Source organism: Chiloscyllium plagiosum, chromosome 6, assembly GCF_004010195.1.
Source record: "Chiloscyllium plagiosum isolate BGI_BamShark_2017 chromosome 6, ASM401019v2, whole genome shotgun sequence".
NCBI lineage: Eukaryota > Metazoa > Chordata > Chondrichthyes > Orectolobiformes > Hemiscylliidae > Chiloscyllium > Chiloscyllium plagiosum.
The window spans coordinates 48713876-48741326 of record NC_057715.1 but is presented as its reverse complement, the minus strand read 5'-3'; the positions used below and the strand labels follow the sequence as shown (position 1 = coordinate 48741326).

The window sequence follows — 27451 nt, the reverse complement described above, 5'->3', positions numbered from 1 at the left end:
TGTATCCAAATGGCTAGTTCTCCCTCTATTCCATGAGGTCTAACCTTGCTAACCAGTCTCCAATGGGGAACCTTGTCAAACTCCTTACTGAAGTCCAGATGGATCACGTCTACCGCTCTGCCCTCATCAATCCACATTAGTTGTTGTTTTGAATGTTTACAGCCCAGTGAACATTTGGATGGAATTCTCTTCACAATACAGTACATGGGAACAGCAATTTGAATAACATTGCTGGTGTCACCTTTTAAATTATACACCACATGGAGATTGTGACTAATATTAGTGCTCTCTGTATCCAAGTGTGTAAATGGACACCCAAATGTGCTAATAAGGAAACTTCACTACTGAATGTTGCTTTGCTAGAAGTAGCTGGCCAGATGCCAACAGTGTGGAAAGCATAAAAGCGAATTACTGTGGATGCTGGAATCTGAAACCAAAAGAGAAAATGCTAGAAAATCTCAGCAGGTCTGGCAGCATCTGTAAGGAGAGAAAAGAGCTGATGTTTCAAGTCTAACTGACCCTTTGGGTCAGTTAGACTTGAAACATCAGCTCTTTTCTCTCCTTACAGATGCTGCCAGACCTGCTGAGATTTTCCAGTGTGGAGAGCATCACTGGAGCCTATGCCAGACAATGAAGAGCTGCACCAGTCAGATTACAAGGATTTTCTTTTGGCGGTTTGCAAGCAGTTGCCGAGGTGTTGACTGAGGCAAGGCAAACCCTCCCAAACCTAACAGCAGGATGTCTTGGAATTTCTGTTGGGAAATCAGTTACTTATATCGCCTGCCAGGGAGGCAGGTAATTCCTGATGAAGGGCTTTTGCCGGAAATGTCGATTTCGAACTCCTTGGATGCTGTCTGAACTGCTGTGCTCTTCCAGCACCACTAATCCAGAATCTGGTTTCCAGCATCTGCAGTCATTGTTTTTACCAGGCAGGTAATTAAGCCAATGGAGATTTAAGTTCCTTAAGTTGTTGTTAATTGACCAAATAGGGACCTTAATTGGTGGCATATCAAGATGACCTTCCCACCCAGAACTTGATAGCTGAGGTGACAGGAACGATTGGGCAGCTCAGTAATACCCTACCCAATTATTTGCCCTGCCTATCACCTGCTGCATCATGTCTCAGGAGAGGCAAAACCTTGCTTATGTTTTTCCAAGTTCAGGCAATCCTGAAATCAATTAAGATCAGATATTGGATGGTGGTGTACATTGAGGTTGGGGTTGTTGATTGAAAGGGAGGGTAAAAGGATCTAAATTGTTGACCAATCAACAATTTGACACCTCACAAAAGGAACTCCTGTATATTTTCAAACACCACCCAAAATAGGGAAACTGTCGGTATTAATACTCATCTTTACTCACCTTCATACCTAATTTCATCATTAGTTCCAGTGGTCCAAACAAGCTTTAATATTATCATCAAACCTCATTTAGGCTATGAAAAGATATTAGGCACTAAATTAGATCAACCATCTGATGAATGTTTGTTTTAACAAGTTTTGCAGAACAAGAAAGTAAAAATTCTGAGGCATCTGAACTTGCCTTTGAAAAATTCCAACTTCGCCCTTCCTCACACCCTCCACCAAAAAAATTTCTTAAATAGTCATTGTTGGTCTTAAACTTGAGGAGATGCAAAATTTTCATTTCTGAAATTTTGCTGCACCATCTTCTGGCAATTTTTTTTAAAGTTTTGTGACAAACAGCAGAATGTACATTTTGAAGGTTATGGTATCTCAGCTTCTCCAGCCAAATACAAATTATGAATTGGTGAGATTGACACTATTGCTCCTAAAATGGAGCCACTGGAACCCAACTTCTCTCAACAAATGATCTAGTCTCAAGAGATCTCTTTTTCTTTTTGATTGTATTTGAAGAAAAGATTGTGGCAGATTAAAGTAGTCTTCAGCATGGTACCAGTTTCTCAGACTATAACTTCAACATTTAGTATTTATTATTTCATGTTTTAAAGTGTACAGCACTTGAATCTTAAAGTATTTTTCCCCAATTAATATTCTGAACTAAGCTATTGTAGACAAGTATTTTCAAGCACAGCCAATTCTTCAAATCTCAAATGTTGGTACTGTCAACGTCTGAAATCATTCTCCTGGCTCAAAGCGTTAAGCACTCAAACGTATAAAATTCAAGCAATGTTAAAGTAAATGTACTAAAACTAGGTATGAACTCCAACTCTTAGTATTGACTTAAGCAATACAAATTCTTAGGGAATATTTCCTCAAGGAAACCATTAACAATGTAATATAATAGTAGCAAATAAAGGACAGTGAACTTTAGCAAACAGTTTACAGCAAGGTGTCTTGATTATCGTACGATACAAATAAATATCTAAAGTTACTATAACCCAACTTCAACAATTCATTACCTACTGCCAATCAAATAACTTAGTAATCTTATCAAAATTAACAAGCTTTTGATTTGGTTGAGATAATCCTGTCATTGACATTAAAGTGGATCATTTCTTTGTTCAAATTTCATTCTGGAAATTACAATTCTCGTCAAAAGAAATACTTGTAACAAATTGAATACGACGGAGGATGATAAACAAGTAAAACAAAACTCAAATCAGGTTATTGATCTCTCTCTCACACACACACAAACACATTTTAAATTTTAAAAATCACAACATCAGGTTTTGGTTCAACAGGTTTATTTGGAAACATTAGCTTTCGGCGTGCTGCTCCTTCATCAGCTGGTTGTGGAGAATAAGATCGTAAGACACAGAATTTATAGCAAACGCTTACAGTGTAATGTAACTGAAATTATACATTGAAAAAGATCTGGAATGTTTGTTAAGTCTCATCTTTCGGAATGACCGCGTTGCTTTCAGTTCTTTCGTATGTAAATCGCAAAATTTTTAAAAAGTTACATTCGCAAGTGAACTTTAACAATTAGTGTCATATCGGCCTAGTTAACGTATTGAAGGTGTGAGCTTCCTTGTGTGGGTCTGTCTATGCCACAATGGTCAGACTGATTCTAATCTAAAAACAGATGTACGGAATTTCACATGAATTCATGCAGTTTTTGAGCAAAGTAATTCTGCAAGTATAAATTCACCCCACAAACTTTTATATATGTGTGTGCGTCCATGTGTGAGTGGAGGGGTTATGAGTGTCTGTGAGAAGGTGTGTGAGTGTAAAGGGGTTTAAGTCTGTGAGAATGCGTGTGGAAGTGTTTACGTGAGTGTATGAGAGACAGTCTGCGATAGTGGGTGTGTCTGTAGGAGAGTGTGTATGTGTATCTGTCTTGTATCCCCATCTGTCTGCTTGTGTGTATAGTGCAATGGAGTCACCTGTAGTGTGACAGGAAACCAAGGTCCCGGGTGAGGCCATCCCCATGGGCACCGAGCTTGGCTATCAGCCTCTGCTCAACCCTTTTCGTTTTTGCCTGTCCTGAAGACCACCTTGGAGGACGGTCACCCAAAGGTCCGAGATAGTGTGTCTCGGACCGCTGAAGTGTTCTCCAACTGGGAGGGAACACTCCTGTCTGTTGATTGATGATTGAGGGGGCATCTTTGCCTCCTCAAGAGACAGACACAAGCTGCAACCAACAGGGTACCCTTTGATGGCCAGTACTTCCCAGGAGCCAAAACACTACGCCATGTTCTTCGCAGCCTGCAACACATTATCAATGAGGAAGAGCATCTTGCCAAGGCCTTCCCGACACCTCCACTTCTCACCTTTAAACAGCCACCAAACCTCAAACAGATCATTGTTCATTGCAAACTGTCCGGCTTTCCGGACAATACCATACAACCTTGTCACAGTAGACGCTGCAAGATGTGTCACAGAATGTTGACATGGATACCACCATTATGCATGGGGACACCTCCCACCATGTACGTGGCAGGTACTCATGCGACTCAGCCAAAATTATTTGTCTATCTCATACACTGCAGGCAAGGATACCCTGAGGCATGGTACATTGGCAAGACCAAACAGAGGCCATGGCAATGGATGAATGGACATCACACAACAATCAACAGATAGGAGTGCTCTTTCCCAGTTGGAGAACACTTCAGCGGTCTGGGACAGTGAACCTTGGAGCTTCTGGTGACCGTCCTCCAAGGCTGACTTCGGGATAGGCAACAGTGAAAAGTGGCTGAGCATAGGCTGATATAGCCAAGTTTGGTAACCATGGGGATGGCCTCAACTGGGACCTTGGGTTCATATCACATGACAGGTACCCCATTGCACTATATACAGACAGACACACACACACAGACGCCCTCTCACTCACACACCCTCTTTCAGACTTAAACCCCTTTACACATTCACACATACACCCTCTCACAGACAATCGTAACCATCCTCTTCCTCCCCCCCACCTCCCTCACCACACACACACACATAACACAGTCCAGAATCATCTGACCATTATGGTACAGACATACCCACACAGGGAAGCTAACACCTTCAGTATAATATCTGGGCCGACATGAAACCAGTTGTTAAAGTTCACTTGAGAATGTAACTTTCTAAAAAACAACGTTTTGCAATTTACATATGAAAGAACTGAAACCAACATGGTCATCATAAAAGATAAGAGACTTAAACAATCCAGGTCTTTTTCAATATATAATTTCAGCTACATCACACTGTAAACATTTGCTATAAATTCTGTGTCTTACAATCTTATTCTCCACAACCACCTGATGAAGGAGCAGCACTCTGAAAGCTGGTTTCTAAATAAATCTGTTGGACTAAAACTTGGTGTTATGTGATTTCTCGGAGAAAGTGAGGACTGCAGATACTGGAGATCAGAGCTGTAAAATGTGTTGCTGAAAAGGTGCAGCAGGTCAGGCAGCATACAAGGAGCAGGAGAATTGACGTTTCGGGCATAAGCCCTTCTTCAGGAATGAGGAGGGTGTGCCAAGCAGGCTAAGAGAAAAGGTAGAGAGGAGGGACTTGGGGGAGGGGCTTGGGAATGCACTCGGTGGAAGGAGGTTAAGGTGAGGGTGATAGGCCAGTGCTGAGTCCGAGGCTTGGGACTGAGATAAGGTGGGGGGAGAGGAAATGAGGAAGCTGGAGAAATCTGCATTCATCCCTTGTGGTTGGAGGGTTCGTAGGCAGAAGATGAGGCGATCTTTCTCCAGGCGTCATGTTGCCATGGTCTGACGATGGAGGAAGCCAAGCATGTCCTTGGTGGAGTGGGAGGGGGAGTTAAAATGTTCACCCACGGGGTGGTTGGGTTGGTTGGTTGGTGCGGGTGTCCCAGAGGTGTTCTCTGAAACGTTCCGCAAGTAGGCGGCCTGTCTCCCCAATATAGAGGAGGCCACATCGGGTGCAGCGGATGCAGTAAATGATGTGAGCTTAGTTTATGAAGGTACATGTGCAAATACAATTCAACTGTAATGCAAATGTGGAAACAACTCATAGAAAGGTAAACTGCCCATGCTAGTTTTAAAAGCAACAATATATCTAGAAATTTTATGATTCAATTCACATTTTTCAAATCATTAAGGTTGTCTTTCACCCCATATTTCACAAACCACTTCACATTACAACTGATTGCAAATAGAATAGCACAGGCAAATATATTAACTAGGTTATGTGAATCAGTGAGTTATTAGTTGTGACATTAGTTTTCAATGTTAATCCTAGGAACATTTTCATCATTCTACAGTATTAACTGCACATAATAGCAAAAATTCAGGACAAGCTTCTAGAACATGTTCATCATCACAATCCTGATACAATTCAGAATCAGCATTCTTTCACATCTTCATTAGTCAGCAAGCAAAATTCCTGGAGAAAATATCTTCCCTGAATTTCAAGTCATGTACTGAGTTATAGCACGCAGGGCATACAGAAGTTCTGCTTGCATATGTGCTTTCATCAATAGCAAATTAACATGGATCTGAAAGAAAAGGAGAATAGACTTTGACTGGATTCTCTTAGGAATAAGAAGTTTTGATAGATTTTTAAAAATGTTGTCAATACTTGAAAGTCACTGCATTAGCAAAGATTGGATAGGTTAGGGTTGTTTTCCTTAGAATAGTAGAGGCTGAGGGGCCACTTACTTGAGATGTACTAAATAAAGTGGAGCTTGGATAGAGTGTCTCCCCTATTGGAGAGGACAATTGCCAGAGACACAGATTTAAGGTGACTGCAGGGACCATGAGGAGAAACACTTGCACCCAGACAATGGTAAGCACATGGAACTTGTTGTCCAGTTTGGTGGTTAAGGTGGAAACCATCAACACTTGAAAGGAATCTGGATCTGAACCAGAAACATTAAGCTGCAAGGTTACTGACCAAGTAAAGTTGGAAAGTGGGATTAAAATGGCTGACTAGTTTATTCAGCTGGCACAAACATAGCTGAATGTTACCTTCTGTGCTGCATTTTAATCTTAATTATGTTCCATTGGGAAGACGCAATGTAAAACATTTCTTTCAAAAATATGAAGGGATTCTGCCTGAAACTTCGATTCTCCTGCTCCTAAACTGCCTGGTCTGCTGTGCTTTGATGCTCACACTTTTCGACTCTGGTCTCCATCATCTGCAGTCCTCACTTTCTCCAAAGTGAAAGTTTACTGGCATATCCAAATTTAAAAATCCATTCACTCTTCCAAAATGAGGATTCAGAATCACACATTTACAGCATGGAAACATACCCTTTGGTCCAACTCATCCATGCCAACCAAATAATCTAAATCAATCCAGTCCCATTTGCCAAAATTTGGCCCACATTGATCTATACCTTTCTGTTTCATATCCCCATCTTTTAAATTTTGTAATTGTACCAGCCTTCAACACTTCTTCTGGCAGCTCATTACATGCATGCACCATCCTATTGTGTGAAGAGGATGCCCCTCAGATCCCTTTTAAATCTTTTCCCTCTCACCTTAAACATATGCTCTCTAGTTTTGGACTCCCCACCCTGGCAAAAATATCTTGACTATTCACCCCTATCCATGCCCCTTATAATGTTATGAGTTCTATAAAACTCCTCTGATGCTACAGGGGAAATAGCTCCAGCCTATTCAGCCTCTCCTTACAGTTCAACCTGTCCAATCCTGGCCAAACCAATGTTATATACAGCTGCAACATGACCTCAACTCCTACACTTAATGCACTGACCAATAAAGGCAAGCATACCAAATCTCAGTTTTGCTACCCTGTCTACCTGCAACTCCACTTTCAAGGAACTATGAACCGGCATCCAAAGCTTCTTTGTGCAACAACGCTGCCCAGGACCTTACAGTTAAGTGTACAAGTCTTGCCCTGATTTACTCTACCAAAACACAGCACCTCATTTATCTAAATTAAATTCCATCTGTCACGCCTCAGCCCACTTACTCACCTGATCAAGACCCATTGTATTTGGAGGCAACCTTCTTTGCTGTCCACTACATCACCTATTTTGGTGTCATCTGCAAAGTTACAAACCATATTTACATTCAAACTATTTATATAGATGACAAAAATCAGTAGACCCAGCACTGATCCATTGTGGCACACTGTTGGTGACAGGCTTGCAGGCTGAAAAACAATCCTTTACCACCACGTTCTGGCTTGAAGGTAGGACTTAATCTTGTATCCAAATGGCTAGTTCTCCCTGTTTTCCATGTGATCTAACCTTGCTAACCAGTCTATCATGCAGAGCCTTGTCGAACGCCTTACTGAAGTGCATAGAGACAACGTCCATTGTTCTGCCTTCAATCTTCTTTCTCACTTCTTCAAAAAACTCAATCAATTTAGTGAAACACTGTTTCCCATTCGCAATGCCACATTAATTATCCCTAATCAGTCGTTGCTTTTCATTTAAAAGATGTATTTGGAAAGGCAGAAGTAAAAAAGGAAAAATATTAAAAGGTAAATTGTTTTGTCAGCACAAGTCAAATCTTCAACACAAATTTACTAGTGAAAAAGGTATCTTGAATATCTGTGCGTTATGATAAACTAGGCAGCTAATTAAGTACAAATTAATATTAATAAATTCAATGAAAGGAAACCATTTACAGCTTTTAACTTGAAATTAACAAGATCAAGTTTAAAATCAAGATCAAGTTTAAAAACTAAAGTATAACCTGCATTCAATTATATATTACACCATTTCTGAACAATTTATTTTTAAAACCGATATTTGGATTAAGCAAATTTTGATTCGATTTGATTTTTTAATTGTCATATAGAACATAGACCATTACAGGGCAGTACAGGCCCTTTGGCCCTCAATGTTAGGCTGACCTGTGAAACCAATTCAAAGCCCATCTGACCTACACTATTCCATTTTCATCATAATGTCTATCTAATGACCTTTTAAATGCCCTTAAAGTTGGTGAGTCTACTACTGTTGCAAGCAGGGCATACTACGTCCCTATTACTCAGAGTAAAGAAACTACCTCTGACACCTGTTTATCACCCTTCAATTTAAAGCTATGCCCCTTGTGCTAGCCATTAACATAAGAGGAAAAAGGGTCTCACTGTCCACCCTATTGAACCTTTTGATTATCTTATGTCTCAATTAAGTCACCTTTCAACCTCCTTCTCTCCAACAAATACAGCCTCAAGTCCCTCAGCCTTTCCTCGTAAGACCTTCCCTCCATAACCAGGCAACATCCTTGTAAGTTTCCTCTGAACTCTTTCCAATTTAGAACTTCAACTTTTAGATCTGGTTTATCCTTTTCCATCATTATTTTAAATCTAATAGAATTATGGTCGCTGACCCCAAAGTGCTCCCCCACTGACAGCTCAGTCACCTGCCCTGCCTTATTTGCCAAGAGTAGGTCATGTTTTGCACCTTCTCTAGTAGGTACATCCATATACTGAATCAGAAAATTGTCTTGTACACACTTAACAAATTCCTCTCCATCTAAACCCTTAACACTATGGCAGTGCCAGTCTATTTTTGGAAAGTTAAAATCCTCTACCATAACCACCCTATTATTCTTACAGATAGCTGAGATCTCTTTACAAGTTTGTTTCTCAATTTCCCTCTGACTATTAGGGGGTCTATAATACAATCCCAATAAAGGTATCATCCCTTTTGTATTTCTCAGTTCCACCCAAATAACTTCCCTGGATGTATTTCCGGGAATATCCTCCCTCAGCACAGCTGTAATGCTATCCCTTATCAAAAATGCCACTCCCCCTCCTCTCTTGCCTCCCTTTCTATCCTTCCTGTAGCATTTGTATCCTGAAACATTAAGCTGCCAGTCCTGCCCATCCCTGAGACATGCTTCTGTAATTGCTATGATATCACAGTCCCATGTTCCTAACCATGCCCTGAGTTCATCTGCCTTCCCTTGTTAGGCCCCTTGCATTGAAATAAATGCAGTTTAATTTATTAGTCCTACCTTATCCCCGCTTGCCCTGACTGTTTGACTCACCTCTGTTCTCAACTGTACGAGTTTCAGATTGATCTCTTTCCTCACTATCTCCCTGGGTCCCACGCCCCACCTTACTAGTTTAAATTCTTCAAAGTTTGTGCGAAGATTTGTAGCTCGGGTGCTCGTTGTTGTGGTTCTGTTCGCCGAGCTGGAACAGTTTAAATTCTCCTGAGCAACTCTAGCAAATTTCCCTGCCAGTATATTAGTCCCCTTCTAATTTAGGTGCAACCCGTCCTTCTTGTATTTTGTGTGCAGTAAAGGCGAATCATACCATACAAAGATCACAGGGTGCTAGAACAGGCGAGAAATACAAAGTTTGGCTGCAAAGAAGGTACACAAAAGCATGATTTGAAATTTAAGGAAGTCCGTTCAGAAGTCTAATAACAACAGGGAGGAAGCTGTCCTTGGACCTGTTCATACATGCATTTAAGTTTTTGAATCTTCTACCTGACGGAAAGGGTTGAAAGAGATTATAACTGGATGGGAGGTGTCTTTGATGATGATGGCTACCTTTCTGAGGCAGCGAGAAGTGTAGATGGAGTCAATGAAAAACAGGTTGGCCTGTGTGATGGTCTGGGCTATGTTCACAATTATCTGCAGTTTCTTATGGTCCTGGGCAGACCAGGGGCTGTGCCAAGCTGTGAAGCATCTAGATAGAATTCTTACTATGGTGCATCTATAAAATATGGTGATACCCAGCAGTGAACCCCTCTGCTAATTAAATCAAACACCCAGAAAAGCTCATCTCACCTCGTAATCTGTTGAAGTATGAGTGACAGAACTCCCAAATTCCACTATTTAACGAAAAATATCAATTTATTCGTTAAATCTAAAATTGCACATTAAACAATTACATTTATAACTATAAGCCTTCTTTCTTTTTCTACCTCAAACTCTCTCAAATATACTGTTCCAATACACACCCCTATTAAAATTACATCAGTTTAATTTTCAAAATCAGACAGCAGCAATCATCTTCGGTGATTCCTTCCTCTGGTTGTAGATGGGACCCTGGGCATCATTGGTCTTTTGCTTCATATGAAAAATGTACCTTTTGAAGTGTGTTTTGAATGGCAGTCTCTCGCTCTCTCTTTGGCTAACCTCAAAATGCCTGCTTCTTTATACCCCCAAAACATTGGATTGCCTCATTGAATTTATTGTTTTTGACAACCAAACTTGATTGGGTTTTAGTATCTGAGGCATATTTTAAATTGATTGGTTAGATTTGAATGGTGGTCAAAACAACGAAGGTATCTAGTTATATATTTTGAATTTTCTAATACATACAGATAGCTAGTCAGTCGCACGACAGTTGCCTGCAAGTTCTATGTAAAACAGCTTTCACTCTCAAAAGGTACAGTACATGCCTTCAACTTTATAATGATGTCAAATTTCCTTAGCCTCCTGACCTTCCCATCAACATGTGTGGTCCAGGACAGATTGTTGATAGTTACTCCTAGGAACTTGACCCTTTTCACCTCAGGTTCATTGATGTAGATAGGGGCAGGCCATCCTCATTGCTTCCTGAAATCAACCAGCTCTTCAGTTTTGCTGACGTTGAGGTAGAGGTTGTTATCTTTACACCACACCACCATGTACTCTTTACTATATTCAGTCTTGTAATTGCTTAATATCCAGCTCAGGAAGTCAAGGATCAAGTTGCAAAGGATGGAGCAGAGACTTAGGTCTTTGAATTTAGAAATTAGTTTGTTTGGGATTATAGTGTTGAAGGCAGAGCTGTATTCAATAATTAGAAGCCTGACATAGGTATCCTTAATATCCAGACATTCCAGAGAATGAGGGAATGAGGGCAAGGAAAATAGCATCTGCCATGGACCTGTTCCAGCAGTAAGCAAGTTGTAAGGGATCAAGGCACACTGGGAGGTGGGAGTTGGTATGAGCCATGACTAACCTCTTGAAGTAGTTCATAATTATGGAGGTCAGAGCCACTGGATGGTGGTCACTGAGGCATGTTGCATGTGCTTTCTTTGGTACTGAATGATGGTGGTTTTCTTGAAGTAGCTTGGCGACCTCTGGTTGTAGCAAAGATGTTAAAGATGTCAGCAAATGCAGCTGGTCCACACAGAATCTGAATGCATTTCAGTTACTTTCCATAGGTTCAATCTCAAGAAGGTCAATCTGATGTCTGCAAGTGACTGAGAGAACAGGTGCATCTGAGGCTGTCAGGGGAGATGAGATGGTTTCACTGACCTTCTATTCAAACCAAGAATAGAATGTATTGAGTGCATGAGGGGAATGGGCAGGGGCGGGATTTATTTTTGTCCACTATTCTGTTCTGCTTCACTTTGTAGTCCATATATCATGTAGGCCTCGCCACAGACAGCAAATGGTTAGTTTGGGTCTCAAACGTAATCCATACTGCTGCTGCTCATCTTATTCTTCAGCTGAGCTCCATGGTAAAGGTGCTTAAGTGATATTTGTACTCAACTGATGTTTAATAGATGGAAATTATAAATGAAATATACTAGGTTCCAAAGGAACAGAAATTTTCTCAAAGTAAAGATAGTACAATTACAGATAAAATCCTTTGTCTCTTGGCATCTCTAATGGCCTTATGAAGGTCGTATCTGAATTTCCTGTAAAGGTTATGGTCATCTGACTTGAACACTGCATACCTGGTCTTCAGTTGTCAATAGATTTCCTGGTTCAACCAGTTTCCAGCGTGGAACATACAGGTCGAGTTCTTTGGCATACAGTCCTCTACATGCTTGCTAATGAAGTCCGTGACAGTGGACATACTCACCTCGGTTGGAAGTTATATTCTGGAATATGGATCAGTCCACCAATTCAAGCAGTTCTGCAGAAGCCTCAGACCAGCACTGTATTACTTTCTATAATGGGTCCTCACATTTCAACTTCTGCTTGTAAGCTGTGAGGAAGAACAAAATCGTGCGATCTGAATTTCCAAAATGTGGACGGGGTATGGAGTGGTAGGCATCTTTGATCGTTGTGTAGCAATGGTTAAATGATTAGACTATATTAGATTACTTACAGTGTCGAAACAGCCCTTCAGCCCAACAAGTCCACACCGACCCGCCAAAGCGCAACCCACAGAGACCCATTCCCCAAATGATGTTCAGCCCCCTGGTGAGAGTGGAGATAGGTTGATGATATTTTGGTAGCACCCTCGAGGTTGGCTCGATTGAAGTCTCTGTTTGTGATAGAATGCTACAAAGCCTTACCTATCTCGAGTACACCATCTCATCAAGAGCATTTCCACATTAGGAGCCATGTAGACTGCTGTCAGGATAGCAGAGGTAAACTCAAATGGCATTTCACTGTTAGATATTCTAGGTCCAGGGAGCAGTAACTCACCAGGGCCCCTATGACCCTGCACCAGATGGTGTTGGTTAGGAGGCAGACTGCACCGCCTCTTGTCTTCCAAGGATGCTGTACGGTGCATGTGATATATAGAGAAACCTCCAGGTTGTGTTATAAAGTAAATTTCAAATCTCAAAATATAGGATATTGTTGTCATAAATCTAAGTCATAACAGAACACTGTCTTTGGAGATTATGCACATTCAAGATGCACCAGTTCAGTACTAAATACTGAACAGTGATCATGGGATAAAATGCTGAAGATGATGTTGAACTAGAAATCATCATACTTCATCAATCACAATAGTACAAGTGTCAGCTTGGTTCAGTTGATCATGTACATCTTAATAGTGTTATTCAGACAGGTTACGATATACATTTATGACATGAACCCAGGTACAATGGCTCAGAGGTAGGGGCACTACCACTGCACCACATTCCATGAACACATGTTAAATCAATCTATTCATGGATGTTATTACAAGCCACTGGGGCAGGTGGAACTTTTCATTTGTACATTAACTTTCTGGTCTAGAGACAGCCCTCTTTTAGTTGGTACACCTGCTCAAATTGGAAGGTTGAGGGTCCAAGCCACAATATGGCTGCACTTCACAACTAACGAATTATTTTATGTGTACTTGGAGACAACTAGCACATTTGGTAATCCATTGAATCTTGCTCTAATGGTTGTAACGTTAACATTTAATTGGATTAGAGCAGATGAACCACCACATCAAATACACAGCTGCTCTAATAGTCAGGATCAAACAATTGTACGGAGCTCTTGTGGCAGAGTGGGTCAGGTTCAAGTCCCATCTGCTCCAAAGTGTATAATAACATCTTTGAACAGAGTAATCAGAAAACATGCAGCAGTGGAAGCACAAATTATGAGGAGCCTCAAATTGTTTCATCAGTTTAAAACTGGAAAAATATCTGATGGAAAAATACAAGGAGAAAGCACCTGGTAAAGTTATTGTTTTAAAAATAAATCGCACTTCCAAATGTAGAAATAATTTATACATTGTAAATCGTTAACAAAATAAAATGGTACACTAATTAGTTCTGGAGAATTTCAGCATTTCACAGTGGTTTCTCTTAATGTTAGAGATTCTAGTATAAATGTTAATTTTTTTCAAAAAGCCTTACCTTTTGTCTCAAATTCCTGGAGTTACTGAGGATTTTTTGATGTCAAAGTTCCTAACATATTCTCAACTAGTTTAAAGCATATCTGTATTGATGTTTTGGCACATTAAAAAAAAATTAGGAGCAAGTTCTCCAAACAATTAGTGAGCAATTTGGGTATGACAGGAGTTAATTTGTAAATCCACATGAATTTCTAGCTGTATTAGAATGAGGTAGTGTGTTTTAATTAACTTCAGAAGTAACAATCAAATTATTTAAGATCTGTTTTCATTTATTCTTATTCAAGAAAGTAGTCAGGTTAAAATAAAAAAATGCCAAGCCACTGTGACGATATTATGGCTTTCAGAGATGTATTTTGTCCTCGTTTTGTGAAGAGCGGTTTTAAGACAGAGGTGAAATGTGAAGCTTTTTTTAATATAATAAGTTGGAACAATAGAAGCAGCCTGAATAGGTGGGGCTAAGCTTCCGCAGAACCGAGATTTTTAGTTTTAGATTTTTAGTAGCAGTTGCTGAGATCTTGAAGCTGGATGTGGAAGTTGTTTTTCCTCTGTTGCAGATAAAAACTGGGAGTTCTCTTCCTGTTGCTAGAATTGTATGAGACAATCTGTATTACTTACTCAGTTGGCCTTTGCCAAAAGTGTGTTTATGGAGGATCACTATATTAGAACAGTTAATGTTTAGATTAGATTCCCTACAGTGTGGAAACAGGCCCTTCGGCCCAACAAGTCCACACTGACCCTCTGAAGAGCAACCCATCCAAATCCATGCCCCTACGTTCACCCCTGACTAATGCACCTAACACTACGGGCAATTTAGCATGGCCTATTCACCTAACTTGCACATCTTTGGACTGTGGGAGGAAACCCATGCAGACATGGGGAGGATGTGCAAACTCCATGCAGACAGTCGCCCAAGGCTGGAATCAAACCTGGGCCACTGGCACTGTGAGGCAGCCGTGCTAACCACTGAGCCGTTTTCACCAAAAAGTTAGGCTATTCCAATTTCTTCTTTCTTCTGTTTGTATTTTAACTATAGTGTATGAATAAAGTGTGTTTTGCTTCAAATTTTGTAGTTTGACTAATTAAAATGCATCTGGACCACAATTCCTGGCACTTGCCTTTAAAATAAGAAATAATTTGGGTCTAGGCTATCCTCTTCATATAGTTTGAAGGGGTTTGGTCTGGTCCATAATAACAAATAAACACATTCATATGCTGGTTCAGCAGAGTTTCTGTGAAAAAGTAATGTGGCTGAACTAGCATTACCCTGGAGGCTTTATTTGGAAATAGAATCTGAGGATGTCCCCATTCTGTGCCAAGAAAGATAAAGCAACAGAGTTTAGCCAAGGATGGGAACAAAGCATAGGCTTCGGAGAGAAGATAGCATGGAAGCTGGGAAGATAACAAGTGGTGAGACCAGGGTAGCAAATACCTTACCCCTTTTAGCATGTTTGAAAAACAAGATGCTTGCCTAAAACAGACCATTCTGGAAGTTACGTACTGTCTACATGACATGCAATGCATAAATATCTGATGAATCTTCTGAGGAACAGTACTATCTTAGAATCATTTCTGGCTCAATAGATAATAACTGACTAATCTCAAGGTTCCGGAGAATATTTTGTAAAATAATATACTTAAGAATTTGTGGTAGATTAAGATGAAATGCAATCCGAGAGACTAAGGAGCGAAATGACAATTAAAGTCTAGGTGTAATTCACAGCCACAGCAAAATTGTATTTATATTGTGCATCCAACATAGGAAAACAATCCAGGATGGTACACAAGAGTGTTATCAGACAAGAAGATAAACATCATTTGGGTGTTATTCATGCAGGTAAATGAAAACTTAAATCAAAAACAAAGGCTCTACAAAGTGTGCCTTAAAATAACCAGAGTTGGAGAGGCTTATGGCAGGAATTGTGAAGCAGAGAACTTTGATAGCGGATTGTTGTCCAAGAAAAAGGTGCTGGGTGTTTTATGTTTTGGCAGCAGCCACTGGTATAGTCGAAAACTGTGGCAATGGAAAAGTGTAGCAGATCAGACAACATCCAAGGAGCATGATAGTTGACATTTCAGGCATAAGCCCTTCATCAGGAATGATCCTGAAACATCAACTTTCCTTCTCCTCGGATGCTGCCTGACCTGCTTTTCCAGTGTCACACTTTTCAACTCTGACTCTCCAGCATCTGCAATCCTCACTTCCACCATCCACTGGTAGCTCAAAGTTGGGGTACAGAGCTGCTGACAATCCTCCTTTCGAATATTGAAAATGAATCAAATTAAGTGAACAACAAAAAAAGATTAGCAGCCCCTTGAGGGTACTACAAAAAAAATCATAAACCAAAAGAAACTTACAAATTTAAATCAAAATATAATTTTTGAGGTGGGGGAATGGTGACACACTTCAGCAATTCTCGTCTCTTAGCTGATCCTATCTAATTAGCAGTGAAAATACAAACACCATTGAGCCTTAACAAGATGAGGCATATCTTACAAAGTGCATTGAATTATAAGATAGCAAGCATTATAGGGTACATTGACTAGTTAGGCATAATTACAAGGACCACGAGAAACTAGAAATGACATATTTGTCACTATTCAGGCCTCATGCTGAAAATCAAAATACTGTGAATTCTGGAAACCTGAAACAAACACTCAGAATGCTCAAGAAACTTAGATCTGACAGCATCTGGGGAAAGAGAAACAGAGTTAATGTTTTGATTCCAGTAGGACTTTTCTTCATAATACTATTTTATTAGCATGAGGTCGTAGTGGAGGTGAAAAAGAGAAACATACAATTAGAAGATGCTACTTTCTAAAGTGTGACACCTGAATATCGATGGATTTCAATCCTGAAAAAAAATTCTATGGAGGTTGATCTCCAGACTGTTAGTTTCAGTCTGTCAGAGCAACAGTGTAGTGCTTCAGGAAATTCATCTGAACAGAGCTGTTGCATTGTAGATAGAAGAGAATGGAATGCAGTGCAAATTTTACTTATCACTCATTACAGCTATAGCTCGAACAAAACCATTTGTTATAGAACCAATAAAGTGAAGTCCGCACTGAAAGGCTGATGAAGAGTACAACTTATAGGTTAACCATTCACCCATGATAGCAGGTGATTTTCATTATTGCCCATACTACTGTCACAATCAGTGGATATTATACTTACAACCAAGGCTCAAAGACTAAATAATGGTTACTGAAAAAAAAATGGACTCTTGGTGCTACAAAACGATAACTTGATGAGTTAATGCCCACAAAATAGAATGGTAGGGAAAGAATGTTCAACATTTATCGTTCATTTATATAAAAAGAGGAATGTAAGATTTGTTTTGCATTTTTGCTAAAAAGTATGTTCGATTTCCAACAGACCCATCGAGCTCAACAAGAAATAATTTCTCAAGTTAGATGCACTCACCTTTTCAGAATGTTTGAATTGGTGCCAAAAGCTATCATACATGCATTTTGTGTTTTTTTCAGGGTAGCAGGTCACTGTCTTAATATAAACCTTCAGGCTTCGCTCTAATAACTGATTGACTTCACCATAATCATAATCGTCATACCTTGAACAAAACAAAGTAATCAATTCCAAATAGGAAATCTTCTAGAAGTCTTAAGTAGCAATTGCAAAATAAATAAAATCACAATTGGAGTTTATTTCACATTGTGACTAAGATTGTGTCAAAATCGTGATAGTCCCATCATCATAAAAGCAACCACATGCCACTTCTATATTTACTTGTCTCACTATTTCTGACATTTAAAATTGCAAGTATCGGTATTTTGCATGGAATGTGTGAAGGGTAGGTTGTGCCTTACAAACCTTATTGAGTTCTTTGAGAAGGTGACCAAACAGGTGGATGAGGGTAAAGCAGTTGATGTGGTATATAAATTACAGTAAAGCGTTTGATAAGATTCCCCATGATAAGCTATTGCAGAAAGCATGGAATTGAGGGCAATATAGCGGTTCAGATCAGAAATTAGCTAGCTGTAAGATGACAGAGGGGGGTGGTTGATGGAAAGTGTTCATCCTGGAATTCAGTGGTGTACCACAGATCTGCTTTGGGGCCACTATTGTTTGTCATTTTTACAAAATGACCTGGATGATGGAATAGAAGGATGGATTAGTCAATTTATGCATGACACTAAAGTCAGTGGAGTTGTGGACAGGCTGGAAGGATGTTGTAGGTTACAGAGGGACAAAGATAAGTTGCAGAGCTGGGCTGAGCAGTGGCAAATGGAGTTTAACATAGAAAAGTGAGAGGTGATTCACTTTGGAAGGACTAACAGGAATACAGTGTACTGGGCTAATTGTAAGATTCTTGGTAATGTGGACGAGCAGAGAGATGGCTGTGTCCATGTGTATAGATCCCTGAAAGTTGCCACCCAGGTTGATAGGGTTGTTAGGGAGGCATACAGTGTGTTAGCTTTCATTGGTAGACAGATTGAGTTTCAGAGCCATGAGGTCATGTTGGACCTGTACAGAATTCTGGTGCAAATACACTTGGAGTATTGAGTATAGTTCTGGTTGCGGCATTATATGAAGGATGTGGAAGCATTGGAAAGGGTGCAGAGGAGATTTACCACTATGTTGCCTGGTATGAAGGGAAGGTCTTATGAGGAAAGGCTGAAGGACTTGAGGCTGTTTTTGTTGGAGAGAAGGAGGTTGAGAGGTGACTTAATTGAGACATACAAGTTAATCAGAGGGTTAGATGGGTGGATAGTGAGAGCCTTTTTCCTCAGATGGTGATGGCTAGCAATAGGGGGCATAGCTTTAAATTGAGGGATGATAGATATAGGACAGATATCAAACATAGGAGAAAGTGAGGACTGCAGATGCTGGAGATCAGAGCTGAAAATGTGTTGCTGGATACTGCCTGACCTGCTGCGATTCCTGAAGAAGGGCTTATGCCCGAAACGTCGATTCTCCTGTTCCTTGGATGCTGCCTGACCTGCTGCGCTTTTCCAGCAACACATTTTCAGCTCAGATATCAGACCTAGTTTCTTTACTCAGTAGTAGGGGCGTGGAACACACTGCCTGCAACAGTAAAAGACTCACCAACTTTAAGGTCATTTAAATGGTCTTTGGATAGTCATATGGAAGAAAATGGAATAGCATAGGTTAGATTGGCTTTAGATTGATTTCACAGGTCAGCGCAACATTGAAGGCCAAGGGGCCTGTACTGCGCTGTAATGTTTTATGTTCTATGAATGCATACATCTGCCTTTATATCACCCAAGATATAAACATCACTGGCAAAGCCATTATTTGTTATTTATTCCTAATCGCCCTTATGCAATGATTCCTCAGCCAATTTAGAAGATGGTCAAGAATCAACTACATTGCTGTGGGCCTTGTGTCACATGTAGGTCAGATGAAGCAAAGATAGCCAATCTCCCTCCTCAAAAGGATAATAGTGAACCAGGTAGAATTTTACAACAATCGATTGTTATAGTTAACATCATTGAGATAACATGATATTTATTATTGCACTTTAATTTCCTGTAAAAAGTTCTGAACCCATCTCCACACTTCATTAGCTTGGGCCTCTATTATTAGTTCAGTGATGTTACTGCCATATCTAAAGAGCCTCTGTTCAAACAGGGAGACTGTGTGGTAATGCTGGAACATCACAGTGCTGAAACGTGCTTGAAGAAAATTAATTCAAACACCAGATCAGAGCTGATGTCCAAAGTTTGCAGAAAATCAGCCTCACAGCTCAGCAATGCCTCCTGCAGGTTCTCCTCCAGGCCTTTAGGCAAAGCCAGGTAACTCTTCCTGTTAACAACATCAGATGGTCATCTGACCAAATATGATAAGTAGTCTGGATGGAAGTGAACAACTGTGTGGTAATGTGCAGAGTTTACATGCAGTGCAGGTAACAACCTGGCCCAGTCTACCAAGATAAGTGCCAGTGTTGCATCTTCAGCAGAAATCTCTCCTGTGGTCATCATGAATTCATATGTATGGATGAACAGCAATGCGGAATAAAAGGATGACTTGGTAATTGAAGCAGTTTGTGGAATTGTACCTTGTGTGCATCTGAATGCGAAGTGGGCCTGACAGGCCTATCTGAGAAATAAGGATGCATGCATTCAGTGAGGTTTGGTGTCACTTCATATGTCACTAAGTCTATACTTTATCATGCAGGACAAACAAGACACAATGGCCAGGAGAAGAGATAGATAAGGAGGAATCAAGGTGATGTAAAGGAGATCATTGATCAGATTCTGATTTCTCCAATAACAGGCAAGGTGACTGGAATATCCAGAAGTAGGGAGGTAGACAAAGTTAAAAATCACACAACACCAGTTATAGTCCAACAGGTTTAATTGGAAGCACACTAGCTTTCAGAGCGACGCTCCTTCATCAGGTGGTTGATGACAATTAAACCTGTTGGATTATAATCTGGTGTTGTGTGACTTTTAACTTTATACACCCCAGGCCAATACCAGCATCTACTAGGGAGGTAGAGGCACTCTTTTGCTGGTACCAATTGAGCATACAGGATGGATTTGATTAACTGTAATGATTCTTAACAACATTCTTTATTATCTCTAGTCCTCACCAGGCAAGATCAGGCCACAGGAAAAGCTGTTCAAAGACTCCACATTGCTCTTGAGATTACACCATCACCTGCTTCATTGGCCATCTCCACCAGCACAGTTACTTTCCATTAATGGATGATTCAATATAGGTTTGGGAACACAGTGTGGTGAGCACAGTACAGTCAAATCCAAGCAACTGAGGGATGATGTGACATGGAGACCCAAGATGAACGGATGAGTGTTAGGAGCAAGACCCTTGCTCGGTGCTATGATGATGGCAACCCTTTGGTCATCACCACAAAAAGCCTTCTGGAGTTGTATTAAATGCATTAGTAAGTATGGCACAGATTGCAGGGATAACACGCAACTTTACATGGGGTGTGGAGGATACCATGCATGCCACGAATTCTGCCATGTCCAAGGCATTTGAATGCAGGGCTTCATTCACGTGTAGTGACTACCACAGAAAGTCAGGTTGACATACTCTGATGGGCATTTCATTTCTCTACCCATGTGCTGAGTGCAGCAGGGGCTAGGCAAGAGGATAACAAATGACTTGGAACTCCTCCAGGAGTGCAGTAACTTCAGGGAGGGAAGGGGGGTGCCATAGCACACTCAGAGGATTAGAGTCCCAGCTGTCACAGGGTCTTAAACCAGAGTGCCACAGGTTATGAATCTGAGCTGGAGTCTAAAGTGAGGGAAACAAAGATGCAAATGAATGATAGAAAAATAAAAAGCAAAAATGAAAAACTAAACAGGGACTAACAGTAAACAGGGTTACTGTTTTAAAAAAAAGTGCAAATCTACAAGGTATTAAATCTAAACGCATGGACACTCGCAATAAAGGTGGACAAATGAACTATTATATAAATTATTTGAAAGACTATGATTGCAATTAGAGATATCTACAGGGACACACACAAAGATGATTTTTTGGACCAACATGATGAGAACCAACTAAGGAACGGCTAGTAATAAATACTGTGGATGTTGGAAATCTGAAACAAAATCTGAAACAGAATGCTGGAGAAATCCAACAGGTCTGGAAGTATCAGTGGATACAGAAACAGAATTAACCAGTTGTTAGAAGAAATCTTTCAGTTCTGAAATAGTTTCATACGAGATTCAAATGGTATCTATTTCTCTCACCACCGATGCTGCCAGACTGCTGAATTCCTCCAACATTCTGTGTTTGTAGGGAACACACGATCCTAGATTTGGTTTTCAGAAGGCGGTAATTAATAATCTTGTTGTTAGGCGTTATTTAGGACAAAAAAGTAACTATAACATGATGGAATTTATTATTGAGTTAAAAAGTGAATATGTCCAATCTGAAATGAGAGTCCCAAATTCAAACAAAGGGAACGCTGAAGTTATGAGGGATGGGTTGGCTGCAATTAACTGGGTAACTTCATTACATGATGTAACACTGGATAGGTAAGTATTTAATATTAATGAAGTGATTGTATGCATTGTAATAATTATACATTCCTTTTCAGTGAAGGACTACAACTTAAAAACTGGCCCAACAATTGCAAACAAAATACACTGTAATATAAAATTCCCAACAGTGTGGAAACAGGTCCTTCAGCCTAACAAGTCCACACTGACCCTCCGAAGAGCAACCCGTCCAATCCCATTTCCCTCTGACTAATGTGCCTAACACTATGGGCAATTTAGAATGGCAAATTTACCTGATCCACACATCTTTGGACTGTGGGAGGAAACCAAAGCACGGGGAGGAAACCCACACAGACACAGGGAGAATGTGCAAACTCCACACAGACAGTCACCCAAGGCTAGAATCGAACCTGGGACCCAGGTGCTGTGAGGCAGCAGTGCTAACTACTGAGCCACCATGCCGTCCTAAAGAGGAGCCATTTAAAGTTTCTAGAAGCATCAGTACGGCAGTGATTTGGGAACAATTTAGAGTTCAACAAAGAAGCATAAAGTTGTCAGTTAAGGGTAGAATAATAGAGCACAAGAGTAAACTTACAAAGAACATAAAAGCTGACTGTCAGAACTTCTATAAGTGTGTAAAAAGGGAAAGAACATGGATGAAGACAAACGTAGGCCCCTTATAATCTGAAATGAAGAATTGATAACGGATTAAAAGGAAATGACAACTCTTCACAGAAGACAGCAAAAAAATCCCTTCTGAGATATGCCTGGAAAGCAAGGATTAGTCACAGGTATTAGAGTCATGCAGCACATGTTGACTAAAATATCTTAAACTAGTGTAGTCCCATTTGCCCCATATCCCTCTAAAACTTTCCTATTCATATACCCATCCAGTTGTCTTTTAGATGTTGGAACTGTATCAGCCTCCAGCACTTACTCTGACAGCTCATTCCATACATGCACCAACATCTGCGAGGAAAGTCGCTTTAAAAATCTTTCTCCACACCTTAAACCTGTGTCCTCTAGATTTGGACTCCCCTACCCTGGTGGAGGTGGGGGGGGGGGAGATCTTGGCTATTCATCCTATCCATGCCCCCAATGATTTTATAAATCTCTAAAAAGGTCACTCCTCAGCATCCTACACTTCAGGGAAGAAATGTCCTAACCTATTCAGCCTCTCCTAATAGCACAAACTCTCCAGTCTCAATAACATATTTTAAATCTTTTTTTGTACCTATTCAAGTTTAACAGCATCTTTCCTATAGCATAGAGGCCAGAATTGAATGTCTCAACAATGTCCTGTACAGATGCAATATGATGTCCTAACCCCTTTACACAATGCACTGACCAATGAATGCAAACATGCCAAAATGCCTTGTTCACCACTCTGTCTACCCCAGAGTCCACTTTAGAAAACTGTGCACCTGAACTCAAAAGATCCCTCTGTTTCACTACACTCCTTAAGGCTCTACCATTCACTATGAAACTCCTACCTTGATTTGACTTTCCAAAATGCAAGACGTCACACTTGTTTATATTAAACTCCAATTACCATTTCTTGGCCTACTTCCCTACCTGGTCAAGGTTCTGCTGCAATTTCTGATAACCTTCCTCATTGTCCATGATACTGCCTAGTTTAGTGTCATTTACAAACTTACTAATCATGTCTTGGATATTCTCATCCAAATCATTGATATAACAAACAGTAATGGGCTCAGCACTGACCCCTGACACACCGCTAGTCACAGGCCTCTAGTCCACCAAGCATCCTTCCATTGTTACCCTCTGCTTCCTACCATCAAGCCAATTTTGTATCCAAGTTGCTAGCTCACCCTGGATTCCATGCAATTTAACCTTCTAGAGCAGCCTACCATGTAGAACCTTATCAAAGGCCTTACTGAAATCCATATAGACTATGCCTACCATCCTACCTTTGTTAACATTTCTGGTCGCTTCATTAAACAACCTTAACAAATTTGTGAGCATGATTTCCTACACACAAAGCCATGAATGGCTACTCCTAATCAAACCCTGTTTTTCCAAATGCATTTATATCATCTCTCAGAATCTTCTCAAGTAGTTTACCTACCACAGATGTTAAACTTGCTGGTCTACAGTTACCAGGCTTTTCTTTGCAGCCCTTCTTGAATAATGGTACAACATGCACTACCCTCCAGTCTTCCAGGACCTCACCTGTGGTTAATGATGATGCAAACATATCAGCCTCTTGCAGTATTCCTGGATATATCTGGTCAAGACCAGGAGATTTATCTGACTTCATGTATTCTACTACATCCAACATCTCCTCTACTATGATATCCCTAAGATATCACCACTAACTTCAAGTTCCCATGTCTTCATTTCTTTCTCCATGGTAAACACAGAGGAGAAATTTTCATTGAGAACCTTATCCACCTCCTGTGGTTCCACAATTATATGTCCACTTTGGTCGTTGAGGGGTCCTATTCTCTCTAGCTATTCTTTTTCCTTTAATATACTTAAAGAATCTCTTTGGATTCATCCTAATCTTCTCAGCCAAAGCTATCTCATGCCTGCTTTTTGCCCTCCTGATTTCCTTTTTCAGTAAGCTCATGTATTCCCTGTATACCTCCAGGGATTCCTTTGATCCCAGCCACCTATACTGGAACCGTGCCTTTTTTTCTAGTCCAAGTCTCAATATCTGTTGTCATCCAGGGTTCCCTATTCCTGCCAACCTTGCCCTTCACCGTTCACCCTCACCTGGAATTCTAGTTATCACACTTTTAAAGGCCACCCGCTTTTCAGAGGTCCCTTTGTCTCTAAACAAAGTATTCCAATCAAACCCTGCAAGCTCCTAATTTCATCAAAATTCACCTTGCCCCCATTTAGAACTTGAATCTGTAGACCATTTTTGCACTCTTGAAAACAATTTTAAAATTCCTAGAAGTATGGTCACTGGTCCAAAAGTCACCCACTATCACTTCCGTCACCTGCTCTGTCCTATTTCCCAAGAGTAAGTCGAGGTTTGCCCTTTCCTGAGTAGGACACTCTATATACTGTTTGAATAAGCTTTCCTGAATGCACTTAACAATTTCCACCCCATCTAAGCCATTAAAGCTCTGGCAGTCCCAGTCTATGTGAAGAAAATTAAAATCCCCTATGACAACCCTTTTGCTCCTGTAAGTTTCCCCAGTCTCACTGCATATTTGTTCCTCTAATTCCCATTAGCTACTTGGGGGCCAAGAGTACAACCCCTTCTTATTGAATGATCCTTCAGTTATTTCATCTGATTTATGCTGTGATATTCGCCTCAATCAAAAATGTAAATTCCCCTCCTCTCCTTCTTTCACCTCTGCCCCACCTAAAGCACATATACCCTGGCACATTAAGCTGCCAGTCCTGTCCCTCCCTAAGCCATGCTTCTGTAATGGCTAGAATATCCCATTCCCATGTACCTATCCATGCCCTGAGTTCATTGGCCTTACTCATCAGCCCTCTTGCATTGAAATAAATGCAATTTAATCCGACACTCCCTGTCATGTCACTGGATTCTTCCCTCATTGTATGGCTTTTGTGAATTCTAGCCCCAGGTAGAACCATTGGCTGGTACCATTAGTATTGTGGACATTGAACATAGAAATTCCCCCCTCAGTATGCTTTTATTTACTTTTGATTTGGAGATGCCGGTGTTGGATTGCAGTGTACAAAGTTAAAAATCACAACACCAGGTTATAGTCCAACAGGTTTATGTGGATGCACTAGCTTTCAGAGTGCTGCTCCTTCATCAGGTCATCGGACAACCACCTGATGAAGTAGCAGCACTCCAAAAGCTATTGCTTCCAAATAAACCTGTTGGACTATGTATATAAAAAAAATCACAACACCAGGTTAAAGTTTATTTACTTGGCTCAACTTGAACTCTAGTACTTATTGTAATACCAGTGAAAACTATTCCCTTCATCATGGGCAACATGGTGGCTCAGTGGTTAGCACCACTGTCTCACAGCGCCAGGGACTCAGGTTCGATTCCAGCCTTGGGCGACTGTCTGTGTGGAATTTGCACATTCTCCCCGTGTCTGCGTGGGTTTCCTCCAGGTGCTCCGGTTTCCTCCCACAGTCCAAAGATGTGCAGGTCAGGTGAATTGGCCATTCTAAATTGCCCGTAGCAGTAATTAGAGGGAAATGCATCTGGGTGGATTACTCTTCAGAGAGTCGGTGTGGACTTGTTAATCCAAAGGGCTTGTTTCCGCACTGTAAGTAATCTAATCATGAACACCACCAGCAATTCAAATTTTCATTGTAATCAAAAAGATATAAAACAAAATGTGAGCACGTAAAGGGACATCCATTTCCTGTACGACCATCAGGGATGGTGCACCATGTAAACATTTGGCCCACTTGATTCTGACTACTGTACACTTTGCACATGTTATGCCTTCAACGATTGCTTTTCTATCAATTTTGAATTGTCAAACTGTCAACATCCTGACCTTCCACCATTTTATAAAGTAGAATGATGCCACATGATTTCACTTTCATAAACAAAACAAATGAATTTAAAACAAAACAAGCTATTAACAATGTAGTTTATAACTACATACATTATTCACCCATTTTTGCTTTCTTCTTCCCAAGGATTTTATTGCACTTCATGGTATCAGAGACATATTTGGTTTTCTGATCATCCAAAGGTATGCAATAATGCTCTGGAAATCAATTCAACTCAAAACTTTCAGCTATTCTCAGAAGTAGGGATTCCATTTACTACTTTGTGGATGCCTCCTTTCCTTCCTAGTTACCTCCTCAATGCTTCCAAGCTAATTTGCCAAGTACCTTCTTCTACCACAAGAGTCAGTGATACTGCTCTTGTTCCAGTCCCCCATCTTAAAATCTTTCAGCTTCTTTTCCCCTATGAAATCAAAACAAAGGTTAAGCCCTTGAGATAGTAAGGACTGTAGATGCTGGAAGTCGGAGTCGATAAAACAGTCAGCTGGAAGAGCACAGCAGGTCAGACAGCATCAGAGCAGGAATGTTTTCATTTTGTGTCCTTCATCAGGCCTGGGGAGGAGGAAGGGAGCTCAGAAATAAGTGGGGGAGTGCGGCTGGAGGAAAGATAGGTGGGGTGATAATAGGTAGAGTCAAGATTACAGTAGTGCTGGCAAAGCATAGCAGGTCAGGTAGCATCCGAAGAGCAGGTAAATCGATGTTTTGGGCAGGAGCCCTTCATCAGGATTCCTGATGAAGGGCTCCTGCCCGAAACGTTGATTTTCCTGCTCCTCAGATGCTGTCTGACATTGCTTTTCCAGCACCACTGTAATCTTGACTCAGATCTCCAGTCCTCACTTCTGCCCTGATGATAGGTAGACACAGGCAGGGGGTTATTGTGATTTGGTCAGTGGGAAGGGTGGAGCAGGAAGTGGAACAGATTAGGTCAGGTCAAAGAGGTGAGGAGAGGGAGGGCTGGAATGGGATGAGGTTCGGGTGGGGAGATTTTGAAGCTGGTGAACTCTATGTTGAGGCCATTGGTCTGCAAACTCCCGAGGCAGAATATAAAAGCTGTTCCTCCAGTTTAGAGGTGGCCTCATTTTGACATTAGAGGTGGCCCAGAATCGACATGTCATCAAGGGAGTGGGAGACGGAGTTGGAATAGCTGGCGACCAGAGGTAGTGTTTATTGGAACGTAT

The 27451-nt window shown here is 40.7% G+C and overlaps 1 protein-coding gene across 1 annotated transcript in view; it reads right to left on the bottom strand.

Moving 5' to 3' along the window:
• Positions 1-5787: 5787 nt before the first annotated feature.
• LOC122551046 (sestrin-3-like) overlaps positions 5788-27451 on the bottom strand; it is a 63899-nt gene continuing 42235 nt past the window's right edge. Inside the window, 3 exon segments of the mRNA XM_043692689.1 lie at positions 5788-5874; positions 17257-17414; positions 25463-25478. Of these exon segments, the coding sequence (XP_043548624.1) occupies positions 5788-5874; positions 17257-17414; positions 25463-25478 (261 nt within the window).